Raw genomic sequence first — 19,874 nt, 5'->3', positions numbered from 1 at the left:
AAAATAGCCTGAACACCTAAATAGTGGAAGAATGGTAATATGGGGGGCGCCTGGGTGGCGCAGTGGGTTAAGCGTCCGACTTCAGCCAGGTCACGATCTCGCGGTCCGTGAGTTCGAGCCCCGCGTCGGGCTCTGGGCTGATGGCTCAGAGCCTGGAACCTGCTTCCGATTCTGTGTCTCCCTCTCTCTCTGCCCCTCCCCCGTTCATGCTCTGTCTCTCTCTGTCCCAAAAATAAATAAACGTTGAAAAAAAAAAATTTAAGAATGGTAATATGGGCTCTTACATCCACACAAGGGAATATTACGCAGCCGTCAAAAACTCTGTTTACCCAAAATTTGATCATAACATGGCAAGAGCCTGTGACAGCCCTCAATCAAAAATTCATAATTCAAAACTTCTTAAACAGTATTACTGTCACTCAGAGGGGAGAGCATTGGGGACAGCAAGTGGAGGGGGTCTATCCAACCGCTAACAGTGGTTGTCTTTGGAGAACGAGATGATAAATGACTTCTCTCTTCTTCCTATTTATTTTAATTTTTTTATTATTTCTTTTAATGTTTATTTCTTTTTGAGAGAGAAAGAGACAGAGTGCAAGTGGGGAACGGGCAGACAGAGAGAGGGAGACACAGAATCCGAAGCGGGCTCCAGGCTCCGAGCTGTCAGCACAGAGCCCGACGCGGGGTTCGAACCCACAAGTCTGAGATCACGTCGGACGCTTAATCGACTGAGCCACTCAGGTGCCCCTTCTTTCTAATTTTTCAACTATATTTTATTTCATAGGATTTTGATGAGAGAGAACTATACGTATCGTGTCTCAAGGAAAGAGGGCCGGTCACAGGAGTTTGTCTGAACGTTGTAAGAGGCTGCGGGTGGAAAGGCACGTCCGTTCACGTCTGCACCTTCGCAGCATGCACACCGTCACAAGGCAAACGCCCAGCCTTCTCTGTGGAAGTGCATCCTCTGTGGATATTTATTCCCTCGGCAAGTCAAGGCCTGCTCCCGAGACCCCTCTTGGCGGTCCCCCTCCTCCCTCCCAACACGAGCTGGTGCCCGTGGGTGTTTTGGGGGAGCACAGGGTGCTGTGCTTGGGGGGCCGGCCTGGATGAGTGCATGACCTTTGCCAGCTACCTTCTGACAGGTGTGTCCAAAGGGCAGTCTGGGGGGGAAGCGAAGGAAGAGGAGACAGGGCAGTCCCAGAGTGCCATTTCCTGGTCACCTCCCTATAGGTCTTCTGAAGGTCACGGCTCTGAAGACGCCCCTTGCCACATTCCGTCTGACTTCCAGCCTACAATCACTACCCCACGGCCCGCGGGCCTCGGGGCTACAGCAGTTCTGTGACTTTCCTCTTGTGCCGTGCTCACCTGCTCCTTCCCTTCCCAGACAGCCTCTTTGGGACATCCCCTGTGAATGATCCTAACTTGGGTGTGGCCTCTCTTCTGTTGGGACCGTCAACTGACACGGGGACTTCATTGGAAATGCAGGGCCCGCACCACACGGCATATGGAGAACAGAGCTGCAAAGCTCGTTCTAGGAGCCTCGTGTGGGGAGGGGAGGGCTGAGTTCTGGGGCCGACAGACCTGGGTTCGAGTTCAAGTTCCAACAGCCATGAGGTCCTTCACACATTCATTACCTCGCCTCATCTACAAAATGGGTTAAGAACACCTACAGTCGGTATTGTGTGGATTGAGCGACACAAGTTATGTATACTTCTTAGCTCGTTGCCAGGCGTGGAGCGACCTCCCAGCAGACGTTAGCTATCCCTACTACTGCCATTACCCATTGGGGCTGTCATGAGTGCAAATGTCCCATCAGCCACTGCTTCCAGAGGGCCCCAGTCCTCCCCTGCCCGCCTGGGCCGCCGAGACTACGAGAGAGGACGCCACACCCAGACCCACACTCTGTGCTACACCGAGGCGCCTGTGTGAAGGGACAGGGGGTGAGTCACAGAGAAAGAGACAGACAGACAGACAGACAGACAGAGACAGGGAAGCACCATCAGGAGATAAAGTGCATTTTGAGAAAATCGCTTGTTTATTTAGCTACTGCACTTAGGAAAAATATCAGAATGAGGAATATGGGCACTTGTGGTAATAACTGAAAGGGGGCATATACGTTATCAAAAATACAGGAAAGAATGATAAGACATTTAAAATAAAAATTTGCATCCCTAAGATACCTCTCCTTCAACCTCAGAACGAGCGTTATCTTTTACAAGCTCTTTGAAGACACTTCTCCACTCTCTTTGTCTCTTTTCTTTATAAGGCATCTTCTCTTTAACTCCCTTTGGGAAACTTCTTATAAATGAGGATTTGCATCTCCAGGGATTACTCTGGTTAGGAAAGTGTTTTATTAAAAAAATATATGTTTGCCACAGAATGCTGAGAGATATAATTAGCCGGCCCCTTCTGTTTTATTTCAAAAGGCTGTATGGCCAAGTTCTAATTAAACATATTCTCAGGACGTTTGAAATGTGAAGGTGCCTCAGAAATGGGCACTCAGATGAAAGACGAGAAGGTGTGGGGGATGCCTCATCTCTGCTCCCCAGTGCGTAGCTACCCTGATTGATGAGCTTGTCCCAGCTCACCTTTGGTGAGCCCCTGCCCTGCATCTGGAATGCAGAGTCCTGTGCTTTTGGGGACCTGGGTGTGTGACAGGTTACCAGGTCTAAAGTGAGAGTTGCTAAGGTCCCTGCCAGTTCTGACATTCTGATGGTGCATTTGGATGTGGCCCTTGCCTAGTTCTTGCCACACAGCGTAACAATGCTCCAAATGCCCATACTTCATTTTACTTTGTGAGTTTTGGAATAAAATATGAGGCTGATGGAATCCTGCTCCCGATGGTTACTAGATAAAGCCACGCTGGCTCACCCGAGAAAAGCAGTGCTATGCCCTCCCTTGAGAAATGGACAGAGTGATGCTGCCCCGTCTCCCTTCGGAGAAGCAAATGCCCTGGAAATAGACATGGCCTGTCTGCACACAGCGAGGTGGGCCAGGAGCCCACGGGAGCTGAGAGTTCAGAACCATCGCCTCTGAATTCCCCCACGTCGGGGCCCTGAGTAGCGCCCTCACTCTCTGCAAAGCACTTCCGTGCCCACTAAGCTCTCTTTAGAGGCAAGAGAATTCTCATTCATCGCTGGTGGGGATACAGAATGATCCAGCCACTTTGGAAAACAGTTTGGCAGCTTTTCATAACGTTACACATACTCTTAACATACGACCCAGCACCCAGGGATCCACGTCTGGGTGTTGAGACCCAGGAGAAATGGGAACTTAACGTTCATAAACTTAGGTTTATAGCGGCTTCGTTCGTTGTCACCCCAAAGTAGAAACAAGCCGGTTGTCCTTCAGCTGTGTACGGATAAACAACCTGTGGTACCTCCATACAACGTATTGATGCACTCCACCCATGGGCCAATCTCAGATACATCATATTAAGTGAAAGAAGCCAGACTCAAAAGGGGACATCCTATAGCATTGCATTTAGATCACAGTTTGGAAGAGGCAAAATTATAGGGATGAAGAACAGGTCAGTGTTTCCAGCGGTGGGGGGGTGTGGGAAGGAAGGGCAGAGCGATCTATTGGCTACAAAAGGGCAGCACAGCGGCGTTTTGGGGTGACGGGAGCTATCCCAAATCTTAATTGTGGTGGTGGTTTCAGGACTCTAAGTTTGTCAAAACTCAGAGAACCGTATACCAAAAGAGTGAATTTTACTCTGAAAATTAAAAAAAAAAAAAATCATTTTTGAAAGCTGCAGGCTTGGTGGTATAATGTGATGGCCATGTGAGATTGACCCTCCCCCCATCCTTTTCATTTTATCCTACAAGAGACGCTCATGAACCCAGTCAAAGCCTGGCATTCCCGGGTGACAGGCACTGCTCCACAGAAAGGGCCCCTGGAAACTGAAGGGAAGGACAGAGATTACACGGGTCAGTGAAAAGTTTCGGATTCTCTTCTCTGATGGGTGTGAACAAAGAAGCAACCAGTTCTACTTACCATTTGGGGGACTCTTGAAATCCTGACACAAAACACCTTGTGGATGAGAGGAGGGCAGAGAAAACGGGGTTCCTGTTTGTATAACTGAGCTGGGATTCACCACTAGACAATGTCCTTAAGCCAGTGTCAGTAGGGGGCTGTCTCACCTGCCGACTAAAGCATCCTAGGAAGTACACTTGAGGGTCTCCTCGAACCATTTCTGTTCTGATCCACGGTGCCAAAGCAACTTGAAACGTCTCTGAAACAGAGGACTCAGGTACCCAACAGAGGATGGGAAAGGGACTTTGACGGGAAGGGCAATCCAAGCAACCACAAACATCCCAAAGGGTGCTCCCTGTCTTTAGCATTCATGGAAACGCAAGTCAAACACAGTGAGACAGCAACCCCAACCACTAGATTAGGATGCATGAAAAACAAACAAACAAACAAACAAACAAGCTAATAATATCATAGGCTGACAAGGATGTAGAACTATGGAAAGACTTAAGAATAGTTTCTGGGAGTGAAAATTGACATAATCTCTTTGGAAAACGGCTGGGATTTATAGATATGCATGCTGTATGACCAAGCAACCTTCCATATATGTGTAACAGATAGGCTCTGACACACATGTATACGGCACATGAGTAAGTGTGTTCACGGTGGCATTTTTCATCATAGCTAAACAGCGGGGGGAAAAAAACTACTATATTGCAATATATTCGTGGCCAACGGCTTTGAAAATAACCAACTGCACATGTCCACATGGAAGTCTCACAGATGTAAAGCTGAGTGAAAGAAAGAAGATACAAAATAATCCATCCAATATGATTTCACTTGTGTAAAGCTGAAAGACAGGCCCAGGGAGGTGCACCTACATGCTAAAACCACACAGCAAGGCAATAAAGAGATCACTATAAAAATCAAGATGGCGGCCTCCAGGAAAGGGGGTTGCGACTGGGAGATGTTGGGGGGCTTCTGGTGATTGAGTGGTGGTTACCCAGTTGTTTGTTTTATAATTTTTTTTACTATGTATTTATTTAGGTAAAGGTATTTATTTATTTTGAGAGAGAGCATGAGTGGGGGAGGAGCAGAGAGAGAGAGAGAGAGAGAGAGAGAGAAAGAATCCCAAGCAGGCCCCATACTGTCAGTACAGCGCCAGATGTGGGGCTCAGTCTCACGGTTCATGAGATCATGACCTGAGCCAAAAATCAAGAGTTGGACACTTAACTGAGCCATCTAGGTGCTTTTATAAAATTATTTAAACCATACACATGATTGACCCATTCTTCTGCATTTGCAACATATCTCTCACACACAGGAACATAAGAAGTAAAAACAAACAAACAAAAAACTGGATTCCAGAGAAATGCCAATCTGGGACCAATAATAATGTGGAATGAGAGATTCCGAGTGAGGCGTTCTGGAGGAATGACCCCAAAAGAGAGACCAACTAGGCGGTCTTAACCTTTGCCGTCCTTCATTACCATTTACTGCAACCAAAAGCCTTTTAGAAATATTTGCTTTTAAGTAAAAGTTGTATCCTTTGTACTAAAGGATCAATCCTTTCTCTTAAGTTTAATATGAGTATGAATCTTATAGAGTGCTCTAAGTGATTCATTACACTTTATTTTATTTTTTTAATGTTTATTTGCTTATTTTGAGAGAGCGCGCGTGTGCTTGAAAGCGGGAGAGGGACAGAGAGGGAGAGAGGTCATCTCAAGCAGGCTCCAGGCCCAGGGTGGAGCCCCACGTGGGGCTCCATCTCAGGACCCTGAGATCATGACCTGAGCAGAAATCAAGAGTCGACGCTTAATTCACGGAGCCACCCAAGCGTCACTTGTTACACTTTAGATCAGATCTGTTCCTCATGTGAGTCTACACAGATTTAAGGCAAGCTATTCTATTCAACTGCTTCTAATTTGCCTGGAGGTCTTCATCTTAAAAATTCAACCACCATTGGGGCGCCTGGGTGGCTCAGTCGGTTAGGCGTCCGACTCTCGGCTTCAGCTCAGGTCATGATCTCGTGGTTTCATGGGTTCAAGCCCCGTGTCGGGCTCTGCGCTGACAGTGCGGAGCCTACTTGAGATTCTCTCTCTCCCTCTCTCTCTGCCCCTCCCCCGCTCGCCCTGTCTCTGTGTCTCTCAAAATAAATAAATAAAACTTAAAAAATAGTAAAAAAAAAAAAAAAATTCAACCATCACAATGAGAAACGCAGGAGGCCACACCCAATACCTCTCGAGTAAGTAAAATACATATTGTGGCATCCAGGCATAAGCTTCATGCAGTTTCCTTGCAGAAAATACTTTTATGGTCTTATCTGAGTCTATTAATTCCATTTTAAATATAAACCTAACATGCTTAGAAGTCTGTTTCCAAGAATACATCAGCTTAGAAAGGGAGAAGTGACAAGAAAACAGTTACTAGAGCCCATGACCGCTAAGAAGCTGACGCTGCGTAAGAAGACAGATGGAAAAACGTCTCAACTCTCCTAGGTCTCTGGGGGCATTTATTGCAGGGACAGCAATGAATTGTTAAATTAGAAATTGACTAAATCTTTTTTAAGAAATCAGTTAACAAGCGCGGTGCATAATAGATGGTGACCGTCAAATGTTTGGCACACCTTAGCATCCAAAAAAAGTCAGTTGTGTAGATATCTTCCTGCAAAGAAGTCCTGCCGTGAAAATACTAGAGATATTATATTAGCCCCCTGATCCGCGGTTTTACATTCCGTGGTTTCGGTTACCCGCGGTCATCTATGTTCCAGAAGCTGATGATCCCCCTGATGTATGGTCAGGAGGCCAATAGTCCCTGACGGTGGGTCACGATGCCCACATCGCCCACCTCACTTCATCTCATGGTGTGGGCATTTCATCAACTCACAGCCTCCTCATAAGAAGGGTGAGCCCGGCACAATCAGATACTTGAGGGAAAGAGAGAGACCACATGGACACAACTTTTATTACCGTATATTGTTACGGCTGTTCTATTTTACTACTAGGTATTGTTGTTAGCCTTCTACGATACCTAATTTGCAAATTAAACTTCATCGTAAGTGTGTACGTTTAGGAAAAAAATCAGAGGATATACACAGTTTGGTACTACCCAGTTTCAGACATCCATCGGGGGTCCTGGAACGTAACCCCCCGTGGAGAAGGGGGGACTACGGTAATCCAAATCCAAGTCCCTGGGAGTATACATGTGTACATAAACACAAATATTTAAATAAATAAATAATTATATACACACACACACACACACACACACACACACATATATAGGTAGCTATATGTACATATGCATGGATGTATATTGGAAAATATTAGCTTATATTTTGCTGTGAGTGTATGTGTATGTGTGCACATGCGTGTGCACGGTGGTTTGGATCCTGTTAAAGAATTCCGGATCTGGATGGAATTCGCCCTGATAGCTGAACAATTACGGAACAGCTGCATCTTCAGAACAAAATGACCTTTTCATCAAGTTACAAAACATTAAAGGTTAAAGAATGTTTGAAGGGGAGTTAATACTTTTAAAACATTGGGAAAATTGCCATGTTTTCAAAGACCTGACCGAAAGGAAAGGTAAGCGCCAGACGGGCAGGTATGAGCTCTATTGTGGGGAGGGGGCATGATACATTTGCATCGCCTGCTTCATTGAAAACTATGAATGAACCTACCTCCTCAGGAAATGAGAAGAGGCAGGCCTGTGATCGGCACAGCACGGGAGCTCACGCAAGGAACCCTTAGCGGGCTGGTTCCTAATTGCAATTTTGAAGTCACATCTCTTCCTCTCGCGAGTAGCGATGGCAGAGAGCAAATCAATGAGGGTGTCAGATTTTCCAGGCTTCTATTTTCCATCTGACCTGGATGGCACACATTCCAGTCACTACTAACAGGGAAAATAGAAATATCAGTGAGCCTCCTCACCATACCCCTTTTTTAATTAGCTCCCAGAAAAACCTGGCGGAATCTGCCTCGTTCGCCCTGCAAATGCTCACTCTTCCCAGGAAGTCAGGAGGCCTGTGCACTGCTCTGCCTCCAGAAACTCCCCTCTTCCTTTTTTTTTTGTTTTTTTTTTTTTTTTTTTGCCCCACTCCAAGCACCTGCTTGCATCCTGGGGTGCATCCAACCTCACGCCATTTATATGCCTATCTTCAGGGAGGTCTGACCCCATGGCTATTTATTGCACAGCTACTGCATATGCTGAGCCCTTCCCCAAAGCAGCCACATATGCGTCAGCTCAGGTGAGCCTCACAAGTACTCGGACAGCAGGCTCTACTGAGACTCGCCGTGGGCATGCAGCTGGTAACACTGTTTCTCTTTCAAACCCTTGTCTGGCCCTGAAAGCTCCCAGAATGTAACACAAAGAGGCAAAGGTTTGGAAGGGCATCTCCAACTTTGATCGGATGTTTCCTCCCCGAGTCCCTACTCAGTGCTTACGATGGAGGGAGCTGCTTTTAGAGATGAAGGACAGAAGGCTCAAGGATGGGGTAGCAATCTGCAGGAGGGCACTTGGTGAGTTATGGGTCACGAGCCCAGGGCCTGCATCACACAGTCAGAACTTGCATTCACCCACAAAGTGCACAGGTGCACACCCAGAGCAGACACACTGTGGGCTTGACCTTTCTACGCTGCTGGCTGGTATTTCTCTCCTAAGAGAAAGTTGCTCTCCTTCACTCCTCCCTGCAGCCTTTGCTCCCTCATTCCTGGTGCCTAATCTGGTTCAGGTAGGACCAGGTCCTGGGCTGGATAGACAGCCCTCTACTCTCTCCCCTTTACTGTCTCCCTTCTTGACTCCCAATGACATGCCCTAGATAGTGCCATCCCCAAGAGGGAGCGGCTTGCAATTCTGGACATTTGAAGCAGGAGTGACTCCTTGACAAATTTCACTGTTGGAGAATGACTCTGGCCCATTTTCAAGTCTCATTTGTCCTGGCCGACAGGTAAGGCCTGAGGAGGAGTTAGGAGGGTTTGCCGGCTGGGAGGGCCTGTGCCCTGCAGGTGCCCTTGCTGCCTCGCAGACCAAAGGCTTTCTCCTAGTGGGAACCTTATCCCCAGACATTCATGTCGGCTGGGACGAGTGTTCTCTTGGAAGCAGGGAGGCTCCTTTTATACCTGAACCCACCCCAACACCAGCTGTTCCCCCAGCATATACCCAGAGAGCCCCTTCTCTTCAGCTGAAACGCTCCTAAAAACCTTAAATGATGCAAATCAATCCCCCTCTTTGGGCCACATATTTTGAAAGTATTGCTAACATCTGTAAGGCGATCAAAAGTCAAAATCCAGGCTCTCTCAAATTTGTATTCAGTGCTACTATTTTTTTTTCTATGTGCATTTACAGTTAGGTGACCAGCCTGAGGCCAGGCTCTGGGAACACCCCCTGGCCCCACCTCCCCATCGTCCCCCTTGCCCCTCAAGAATGAGGCAGGGAAGGAAGGATGACCGTGGATGATTGCCTGAGCTGAGTATGTCTCCTAGAGAGGCACCTAGAAGGCTCTTTGGGCAGGAACTCAGACTTCCCTTCAGCCTGACCACCTTTTGGTTGAGAAGAGGGGTGGAGATCAGGCTCTCCCTGGAGCAGTTGTTGGCCGGGACCCTACTCTAACTCCTGGAAAGATGGAAAAGGAAAAACCTACTCATCAGTCCACACCAGGGACAGACAAGTGAACTTCTAAAACCTCTGTACTTGAAAAATAAGGCTGCAGGGGTGGGGTGGCAAGGCCCCGGGGTACTGGGCACAAGAGGGGCTATGGGGCTGGGGGGAGGGGAGAGAGGCTCAGGGGACAAGAGATATCCCTTGGTCCTTGGCAGAAGGCAACCCAGTATTCTGTGCAAAGCCCCCCACTAAGTCTTGAGCCTTAAGAAGGAGCCGGGCCTGGAAGCTGGCCTCACCTCGTGCCTGTCGAGTCCTGTTTTCCTGCAGGTCAGCACCAGGGCAGAGCTGGTCCCTTCTGTGTGCACTTGCAAGCACACTTATTTCCACACCCCTCCTGGCTGGGCATCTGTAGCCTGTACACATCTCCTTCCTTGCCTGCCTTTGCACACTCATAGGAGCTCCTGCCTCATGGTCTGGGCACTTGCTCCAGGACGTGTTTTCCCAGGAGGTGCCCCAAACTAGTCCTAGGTCCGGGTGCCCTGGACTTTGGGGCCTGCGTGGGCACACAATTCTCTGTTCAGGGCAAGTTGGGTTTGTCTGCTTCAGAATTTCAATACTGCAGGACGTTGGGGAAGGTATCATGGACCTGAGTGGGCAAAGGTCTTGTCTTGAAACTATGTCAATAGAGCAGGCACACTATTTTAACTTTAGCTGTGTTAGGACAACCTAGGGAAGGGGATGGGGTGAAGGGGCCAGATCTCCTCTTAAACCCCTTCTTCAGAGGTCACCACCGGCCTCTTCAATCCCCCAACAGTCCAAGTGCAAGAGGCGCGAGGAGACGGCCGCGCACCTAGTCCTGGAGGCCAGCGCTGAGAGCACCCTGAGCCCGCCACCTCCCTGGCCCAACTCCCGACTCTCTGTCCCTGGGGCTGGAGCGACCGCCTACGATATCCCACCTCTAGAGGGCGCTGATAGAGAGGTGGTACCGCGCATTCCCGCCGCGGGCTCCACGGGGAGCCCCCGGGACTCCACCCCTCACCCCTGGCCTCATTTGAATATTTCATTGGCTGCCGCCTGTCTGGTCAATTTATCATGCAAATGCGGGTGCCCTCCGCGCCGGAGAGGAGCCACCGCCCGCTCTGGAGAGCGGCGCCCGATTGGTGGCCGAGACAGCGGCATTTGTAATATTTTTCTTTGGGCATTGGAGTCATTTACCAATGCCATCGCCGCAACTCCAGGCACTGAATCACAAGCCACTTAAAGGGTTTTATTGGCAGCTTTGAAACTTCTTAACATGTTCTTTTATTTTAAACCAAGTGTCAACCTCTTTCTGACCTCCCCCCCAGCCCCCCACCTAAAAAGCTGCGGCGACTACAAAGTACCTTGTTCCCTTGCGGGCTGCGCACGACGGGGGGGCGGGGAGTGGCCGCCTCTGCCTCACCACAGAGAGGAGGACTCGACCTCTTTGGAGTGAGCGCTTGCTAGACCCGAAATAGATCATTTTTCCGGATCCTTGTGGGGGTTGGGGAGGGACTGATAGAACGCAAAAAGCAACCGGAGAAAGGCGGAGGAAGGAAGAAAGAAGAGGAAAGAGATGGGAAAGAAAAGTGTCAGAAAGAGGAAGACGTTGGGAAGAATTCAGAGCTTCTCTGCAGAGGAGGATAATCTGGGGAGCTCAGAGCCTCTGAGGTCAGGCACTACCTGCATACAAAGAATCTGACCCTTCCGACCACCTCGTCCCAAAGAACTCCCGCTCTCCTATTCCGGACATACCAGTGATACGCGCAAGCTTCAGGCAACAAAAAATGAGAAAGAACGAAGACCCGGCCCAGTGCCCCTCTCACTTGTACCTGTCCTACCGAGAATTGCCCTCGGTCTTTCCCGTTTGTAAATTCAGGGACGAACACAAAACCATAATGTGTAAGACAGAAAAAAAGAGCGATACAGGAAGAGAAAAGGAAAAGAGATTCTTCCTCATCTTGCAAATTCCCCGGCCAGTTAATGAGGTCACCAGGCATGCAAAGCTGGGCTGTCTGGTCTGCGAAGAGCGGGTGGGTTGATATCTGAGACCTCCTTCTCTTCTTCCTCCTCCAGTGTTCCTCCACTGGAGTCCGAACACAGCCTCGCACTGGGCTGCCCACGCACTGATTCAGACACACCGCTGGTGCCGGCAACTCTTGCATCGGCGCGGGAAGGGCTGAGCACCTCTCCTTTCCAGCTAGCAAAGGGCTGCTCTCTCCCAGCCAGGGGTGAGCCCCGACACGGCTACAGCTGTCTCCAGGGTGGTTTTTTGTTTCTGTTTTTTTTTTTTTTTCTTTTTTCTTTTTTTCTAAGCTCTGCCCAAAAGGTTTCCAAAAACCCATTTCATCCAGAGTGGGAAAAACCATGCCACGCAGCAGCGAGTAATTCGGGAAATTCCCCGCAAAAGTCAAAGTAGGCGCGTGGGATTTGACCAAAGGGCATTTCGCCAGTAATTGCTCCTCTGAGCTAGACTTACTTGCGTACCTGACCTCCTTAGACCAAGACACAAAGACTTCTTATTTTCTTTATTAAATCCCCGGTCTCTTAAAAAAGTTTTTTTTTTTTTCCCCTCAAAGTTCCATAAATGAGTGAGCTTGAAAAATAATTACAGAAGAAAGATCCAAACTGGACTCTCCAAATTTGGAGATCCAAGACCAAGAACACAGGCAAGCTTGGGGGGAGGGGGTGAGGGGCGGGTGTGGTCCCAGCCTGTCTTAGAAAACTGGAGAAAGTGGTCTCCAGGAATCACCCAACCAGTAGAGGGGTATCTGGTAAGATGTGCTTTCCCTCGGATTACCATGCTCCCTCCCTCCGTTAGGTGTATAGGTTTGGTTTTGCTTTAACACGTTTATAAACTGCCTGGAAATTTCCAGCTGATAAAAATGAGGCATTGAGGAGGAGGACCTGCCAGCCCTGACTTCCTAAGGGGCTTGGTCAGGTCAGCTTCCATCCAAAGTTTTCTGTGTCCAGTTGTGCTGGGAGCTCAGGGCCAGCCTGGGGCTCCCTTGCTCTGCCCCTCCCCAAAAGACCAGGGGTATCAAGGTTGGCCTGGGAAGACCACAGGCCCTGTTGCCTTTGAGTCCAGTGGTCCTACGGGAATGGCAGGCATGTGAAAAGTTGGCAAAATTGGGCCAGACTTCTGTGCGCTTAGCTACGAGAAATTTACAAAGTAGTAAAGTCCTGGGGAGGGGAAAGGTGGGGGGCATACAGGTACCCCGTGTATTTGGGGAGGTGCTTCATACCCCAACACCAATTCTTGACTTTGAGAGAGAGAGGTCTCCTACTTTTCTTCAAAGAGAGATCTGCACCCCCATCCCATAACTCCACCCCATCTCACATCCAGGCACCCCCCAATGCAGCTCCCCGAAAGCCCCCACAGAAGTGGTGTTAATATACCGCTCCGATCTGCAAAGGCTTATTTCACGTCAAAACTATAAAAGTTCTCGGGAGAATCTACAGACAAAACATCTGGTTCCTTAAAATAAAGCTACCGGAAAAAGAGAAACAAACTTCGCTGCTCTGTAAATGCACCTCCAGCAAACAATTTACCGCCTGGTGAGGGCCTGGCCCCAGAGTCCAGATTTCTAGCGCTGAGGGAGGGGGTGAGGTCCTGGGGCCCAATTCCTGGTCGAGGTGTGCAGGTGGAGGCAGTCAGCCTCTCTGCATGTAGGGTACCTCCTTTGCCTAGCCCAGACGGTAGGGTGAGCAGTGTGTAAGGGGGCAGCCGGTCCAGGCCAACGGTCCAGGGGGAGGCAGGTAGGAAAAAAGCACTTGGTACGACCTTTGCTGGGCCTTCAGTGGGCTCCCCAAGGGCCCTTCACTGGGCCTGAAGCCTTCGCACCATGAAATGGGGTGCAGGCTCCCCGCGTGTTCTACCCAGCGTGCCCTGTCCCTCCAGCTGGCCAGTTCCTCCCTCAGGGCACAAAGAATCTCTGGTCATGGCCTGGGTTCAGGCTCCCAAGTTCCTGGGACCTTGGCCTACCCTGGCTATCTGTCTTGGACTGGCAGCTTCAAGGACACCTTCTTTCCTGAAGCCTTTTTCCTCAGTGGCCATGCCAAATGGGGACATACTTCCGCCTTCCCCACCGGGTCAGGCTGGACTGTCACCCACTGCCCTCATTTGCACCTTGAACACAACCTCGGCTGCCTCCCGGCGGCGGCGGTGGTCGCCTGCTGCGTCCCCGCATCCCCACTACAGCGTCCTTACCTGGAGCATCCTGTTTTGGGGCCAGCTCCTTGCCCCTCCACCACACTTGTTCAGCCTCGCCCGCCTTTAACTCCCCCACCCCCCAACTTGCCCCGGTGGGGCTCTGGTTGGTCAAGCGCACCAAGTCTCCCCGTGGCACGACATACCCCACGCAAGTAGGCCCAGGGACTGGGGCCTGCAGGTCTCAGGGCTTGGAAGGCTAGAATCACATTTCTAACCCCTGACCTGAAAAACTGGCATGTGGGAGGATTTGTACTGCAGAACGCTCAGGGCACCGCCTGGGAGGAGGACCAGGGTTCCACTGGGCCCAGGCCGCAATCTTGGGGGTCATGAATTGTCTTCATGGCCCCTGGGAATTTTCTGGACTTATCCACGTTGCCACCCCGCTGCTGGGTGAGCCACCTGGCCACAATGGGAGCCATCAGTTTCTCCCATGGGCGTTTGCCGTTGGGCATTTCGATATGTCTCGCCACTGCCCCTCAGCCCGCTTTTCCTTCTTTTGTGTTTAGGGACTTAAAAATGCCCAGAAAAGCAGCACCTCGGAAAGTTGGGAGCGTCTCACTGGGCTGGGGGTCACTTTTTGCGTGGCTCTCACTCGGCTAAGTCACCAGGTGCCTGCGCGGGAGCGGAAGCCTGTTGTCACTTTTCAGGGGTGTCCGCAACTCTTCCAGGTGAGGTGGAAAGATTTCTACACAGTGGTACCTTCTACAGAATTCTAGCTCCTCCGCCGGGCGCCGGCTTTTCCGCCCTCCTCTAGCGTGAAAGCGGTTCGGCCGCACCCTGGAGTGCGGTCCCTCCTTCCCGCAGGAAGGAGCCCCTGTGAGCGCCGCCGCGGCCGTCTCCGGCCTCCTCCGGAGCCGCGCAGACCTTGGCTCCCGGCGCTGGCCGGAAAGCGGCTCCTGTATCCCTTCTACCTCGCGAATCGCGGAACGAAGACAAGCACAGGTTTTGACCCGCTCCTGTAGCCGACTCTTGAGTGGGGCAGAACTCACCAGACACCCAGGCAGAAATATTTGCAGTAGGAATACGCTCAGGTAAAATGCCAGGGACCGCCACCCCGCAGATGTCCGAGGAGTAGGTCTTCCGTGCGCCCTTCCCCTGAACTTCTTAGGGGGAGGACCAGACAGCCCCTTTGGCCTGGCCAAACTGATCAGGCACCTATAAGAAGATATTTGCCCTCTGGACAGCGGGGTGCGAGGTACGGGTGGGGAAAGCAAGAAGCAATGGTAACCACTGGGGAGGTCAGCATTCTTGGAGAATGGCGCAGGGAACTACCCGCAAAGCTCTGGCTTCTCAAACATATGGCCTTGCCCTTTCTCACTCTGTAAATAACATATGAATTACAGACCTACTGCCACCCTGACACCATTTCTCCCTGAATCGGGTCCCTGGTTTTCACTGGGATCCGCGTTTCCTTCCCCCTCTCTCGCTCCTCACAGGCAGCAGCCAGGTAGGGGCCTGGCAAAGTTTTAGCTTTAGACCTTCTGGCCAGAAGATGTGCCCCAGATTCGGCCGAGCTGGAGCCCATTTAAGCCCCTGCATTCAAGTACACACTGTGCTTGGTGCAGATCGGGGAAGCCTCCCTGCCTTTTCTCCTACGCCACACCCAGTCCACAGAGAAGGGGCAAAGAGAACTTGGAATTGCTAGGGCTAGGTTGACAGTGTCCCTCTCCATCTGTCCCATTGCTAGCATGGCCTGCAAAACTAGTCCCGTTTTGAGCTCTTGGTATTAAAGGCGGTGAGTATGGTTAAAAGAACACTGTAGAGATCAGGGTTCCAGGCAGTGCCACGCCGGGCCAGAACCCTGTTTGAGTGTCCGGGCAAGGCAGCGCGGTCGCAGTCTGCACTCCGCATAGCCCGTGTTGCGCGTGACGGGTTGTCGCTGCGATGTGCAGCTCAGTGACACTGATGGATGCGCCAATGGTTGGACGGACAGATGTTGGGGCGGATCGCACCGCGCGCGGCGCCCGAGCGGGGGAGGGCGAGGTAGCGATCGGGCGGTGGCTTCGGGCGGCTCGGAGACCGGAGCTCAGGCCGTGGCCCGCAGGGGGAGGGGGAGGAGGGAACAGAGGTTTGGAGAGCAGCGTTGGGAAGCAAAGGAGGAGGGGGAGCACAAGCCAGGGCGAAACTCTCAGCCTTCCGTGCGTGGCGCCCCGCGCTGTGCACCCATCACTACCGGCGCGCCCAAAAGGGCGCTCGGTGCTGGGAAGGTGAGCCAGGGGCGGGCAGGAGCTGACCTCGCGCGGCGCCTACCCTCCTCCAGGCAAGAGGCTCCCAGCGCCGCGACCAGAACCGAGAGGCCGCGGGCGGCGTCTGCCAACTCACCGTTTCCTCGTTCGCAAGAAGCGTTTCACGCCCCACGGCCGAGTCTCCCGGGCCTGGAGGGGCAGTTGTTTTAGCCTCCGCGGCCGCAGGCACCAACCGCTCGCCGCGCCCCCGCCCCCGAGTTCGCCACACACAAGGCCCGCCTGGGAGCCCAGTCGCAGCCGGACTCCGATTCCCCGCAACCGCCCGGGGTCCGCACCCCGCAACTCCGAGCGCTCCTGCGCGCGCGAAGGCGCTGGAGGCGGCTTTATAGCCCGGGAGGACGGCAGCAGCACATCTGCATTCAGGGAGGCGTCTGGACCGAGCCCAAGCCCGCAGGCTGGGGGCGAGCGGAGACTTTTGATCTTACCGTCTGGGTGAGATCACGGTCTCCTGGTCTAAAAGAAAAGAAAGCATGCCGGTGAACTTTTAAAACAAACTTGCATAAACAATCACAAAGAAAAAGATAAAAAAGAGAGGGCAGAAGAAAAGGGAGAAAGAAACACAAGAAAAGGAAACGTTAAGAAAAAGGAAAGAAGGAAACAAGGAAGGAAGGAAGGAAAAAAAGGAAGGAAGAAGGCCGGGGTTTGCAGCTCCGGGAACGCTCAGGCAGGCAGTCCCAGGGGCGCGGGGCTCCGGCCCTCGCCGGGACTATCGGACGCGGGGCCCAGGGGAGCCTCCGGGCCCCAAGCGGCGCGCCCAGGAGCAGCGCCACTTCGGGGACCTTGGGCCTGGCGGCCGCCCCCGCACCCCCCACCACCGCCGCCCGGCAGCGCCCGGAGCCAGACCCGCCGCGGCCGCCCCATTCCCGGCCCAAGAGCTGGCCCAGGGAGACGCAATCGAACCCGCAGCGCATCGATGCGCCGCCGCCCGCGCCGCTCGGGCTCAGGCTCTCGCTCAGCCGCCGCCGCCCGGGGGTCGTCCCAATGAGCTCCGGCCCACCCGCGCCCTCGCGGCAGCTCGTAAGTGAGCCCGCGTCGCCCCGCCGCCAACGCAGCCCTGCCAGCTCCTCCTCTCCGCGGCCCGCCGGTCTGGCCCGCTCGGCGCCTCAGCGACCCCAATCACCCAATCAATAATCAATTCTTTTCGCCCCGTACTGCTGGCAAGCCGGGCGCTGGGCGCGGTGGCCGCCTCTCGGGGGGCGCCCTGGGGCGGGGGATGGGCTTGGGAGCCCGAGTTCCTTCCCCCGCCCCCACCCTCCCCCCCGTCCCGCCCTCGGATCTGCCAGCGCTTGGGGTGGGGGGCGCGGCCCGGCGCCTAGAGGGCGAAGGGCGGGGTGGGGAGCGGAAGGACCTTGATCTTCCCGTGCGGAGGAGGAAACTTGGAGGCACCCCCCTCCCACGCCGACCCCCGGGACGGGCCCGGGAAAGTTTGCCCGGGAAAAAAAAAAATTGGGGGAAGTGGCTGCGGCGGGTCCCCGGGGGAGGAGCCCGGGTGGCGCGGGGTCTGGGAGCAGCCCCCACCCACTCCGGCCCGCGCCCGCCTCCTCCCTCGAGGGCGCCGGCGCCCGCCCGCGGGCCCCGGCATCCCCGGGGGGTGCGGGCCCAGGCCCGGCGAGAAAGCTGGGGGCTTTGGACGCGGCGGGTGGAGAGGAGTGCAGCACGGGCGGGGCAGCCGGGGGCGGCCAGGGGGCGAGGCTGGGTGGGGAAGAGGGGCGGGAGAGGGTAGCGAGCGCCCCGGGACGAGCTGGGCCGGGCCGGCGCCGCGCCCCTGCGTGCGCGCATAGGGCGGGGGCGGAGGGGCGGCACCCCCTCCCCGGACGGGGCGGGGGTCCTAGACAGGCCCGGGGCCGGGAGCGGGGGCGCGGCGCCCCCGCGGGCGGGCGAGTGACACGATCATCTCCTTTTCCTTTAAGCTTGCCTGTTGCCGACGCCGCCGCTCCAGCCGCGCCGCGGGCAGAAGACTGGACCGCTGAGCCCCGGGCCGCGGCGGCGGCTGAGCGCCCCCCCCCGGATGCCGTGACCCCCTGCCCGGGGGCGGGGGCCGGGGCAGGACCAGCCGGGGCCGCTCCCGCGCTCCTCCTCCCACCCCTCTGCCCGCCTTCTCCCCCTCTCCCCGCCCCCCGGCCCCGAACCCCGCGCACCTCGTCTGGGGACGGGGCGGGGGGGGGCAGGGCCGCCGTTCCTCCCCGCCCCCTCCTCCTCGGGCCTCTGGAGCGATTTGTCAAACTTCCCATTCCGCCGGCAGCGCGGTCCTCCTCCTCCTCCTCCTTCACCACCTCCTCCTCCTCTGCCTCCTCCTCCCCCCGCGCTCCTCCCTCCCCGCGCCTCCCTCGCCCGCCCTCCTTCTTCCCTCCGCACGTTCGGGGATCGCGGCGGAGCGCGGAGAGGGGGGGACGCGGAGAGCCGGGGCGCAGCAGCATCCTGCGGGCGGCCGCTCTCCGGGGGGGAGGCTGAGAGCCGGCCCGCCTCGCCCCCCCGCGGGCCCGCCGCCCCTCCCTCCCTCTCCTCAGCCCGGCAGCGGCGGCGGCGGCGGCGGCAGTGGCAGTCGCCGGAGGAGCATCATGCCGAGGAGGAAGCAGCAGGCGCCCCGGCGCGCAGCAGGTACGAGCCGCTTCCCCTTCCTCCTCCTCTCCTCCTCCTCCTCTTCCTCTCGCTGCCGTGCGCCTCCGGCCGGCGGCGACCCGGCTCCTCGCCTCACTCCTCGCCCCTCTTCCTCTGCCCGCGCAGAGTAACTCCGGGGCGCCAGGCTCGCTCGCTGCTCTGCTCTCTGGGTGCGTGCGCCCGCCTCGCGTCCCGGGCGCCCCCCGGACGCCCCGCCGCGCTCGCCCTGCCCCGGCTCGCACCCACTTCGCGAGCCGCGCGCGCTCGGGGGCTAACTGAGCCCGCCTGGGTCCCTGCCTCTTCAGCTCGCCGGCTGCGGAGGGGATGGGAAGGAGCCCTCTTCGGGCTCTTTCTGTGGGGGGCGGGCGGGGTCACCTGAGTTCCCTGGGACACCTTCCGTGTCCTCCCGCGGCCGGCCGGCGGGGGGACAGCCCGGTGTCTGCCGAGCGAAAGAGAGCCGGCGAGTGAGCGAGCGGGTCCCTTCGGCCACCTTACTGCTAATCCGATTGATTCTTCATTTATTGGGCCCAAAGCGGGCAAGCGGTGGAAGGCAGAGCGCACTGGGTCTCCGTATTGTCAGATGACCGTCAAGTCACTGTTAGACGCTGGCGTTTCCTCTATCCCTGTTTGTTTTCCCTTACCCCCACCCCCTCCTTCCACTGTTTCTCCCACCCTCACCTCCTCGTAGCACTTAGTTCTGGGACGTGCCTGTCTACTCCCACCCCCCCCCCCAACCCCCGGTTTTCTTTTTCTTTTCTTTCTTTCTTTCTCTCTTTTTTTTTTTTTTTTTTTGCCAGGATGTCAACTCCTGTTAAGATTGAGCCGATTTTTTTTTTCTTTTCTTTTCTGGAAAAAGCATCATTGAAAACAAAACCAAACCCACACACATAACATTATTTTGCAATAATGTCAGTTGGGGGTATGTTGCCTGGAAGAAGGGTTTCTGGCCCTTTGCCACCCTTGATTTGATGACTGATTGATCGCCCGTCATGCTGCTGCCTTTGATCTATTCATTCCCAATAAACATCAATAAATCACTCCCAATGGTGAGGCCAAGCTCTGTGACGTCACTAGGGCCCTGTCAGTGGAAGTTCGGGGATTTGGGACGGATTGCTGAGAGGACCACATGTGGACGGGATGCATTTTGATATGAGTAACACTCAGATGTGCAGAGGTTCAGATGCTGCCTGAAATCGGAGGGTTAAGTGGAGGTTCGTGTCTTTTCTGCT

General features: G+C 54.2%; 2 protein-coding genes across 2 annotated transcripts in view; one reads left to right on the top strand and one right to left on the bottom strand.

Annotated features, from left to right (window-relative positions):
• The window catches only part of LOC125152553 (translation initiation factor IF-2-like), a 49,326-nt gene extending 31,697 nt beyond the window's left edge, over positions 1-17,629 (bottom strand). The window contains exons 1-4 of the mRNA XM_047834636.1: positions 17,570-17,629; positions 17,200-17,359; positions 16,853-17,149; positions 16,124-16,475 (exon numbers count right to left, since the gene is read on the bottom strand). Coding sequence (XP_047690592.1) covers positions 16,124-16,475; positions 16,853-17,149; positions 17,200-17,359; positions 17,570-17,629 — 869 coding nt within the window. The remainder of the gene's footprint in view (positions 1-16,123; positions 16,476-16,852; positions 17,150-17,199; positions 17,360-17,569) is intronic.
• The window catches only part of TSHZ3 (teashirt zinc finger homeobox 3), a 70,744-nt gene continuing 67,838 nt past the window's right edge, over positions 16,969-19,874 (top strand). Inside the window, exons 1-2 of the mRNA XM_047836028.1 lie at positions 16,969-17,064; positions 17,958-18,645. Of these exons, the coding sequence (XP_047691984.1) occupies positions 18,606-18,645 (40 nt within the window). The 5' untranslated portion in view covers positions 16,969-17,064; positions 17,958-18,605. The remainder of the gene's footprint in view (positions 17,065-17,957; positions 18,646-19,874) is intronic.

This window comes from Prionailurus viverrinus, chromosome E2, assembly GCF_022837055.1.
Source record: "Prionailurus viverrinus isolate Anna chromosome E2, UM_Priviv_1.0, whole genome shotgun sequence".
Taxonomy (NCBI): Eukaryota; Metazoa; Chordata; class Mammalia; order Carnivora; family Felidae; genus Prionailurus; species Prionailurus viverrinus.
The sequence above is the reverse complement of the archived record's forward strand: the minus strand, read 5'-3'. Positions and strand labels throughout refer to the sequence as shown.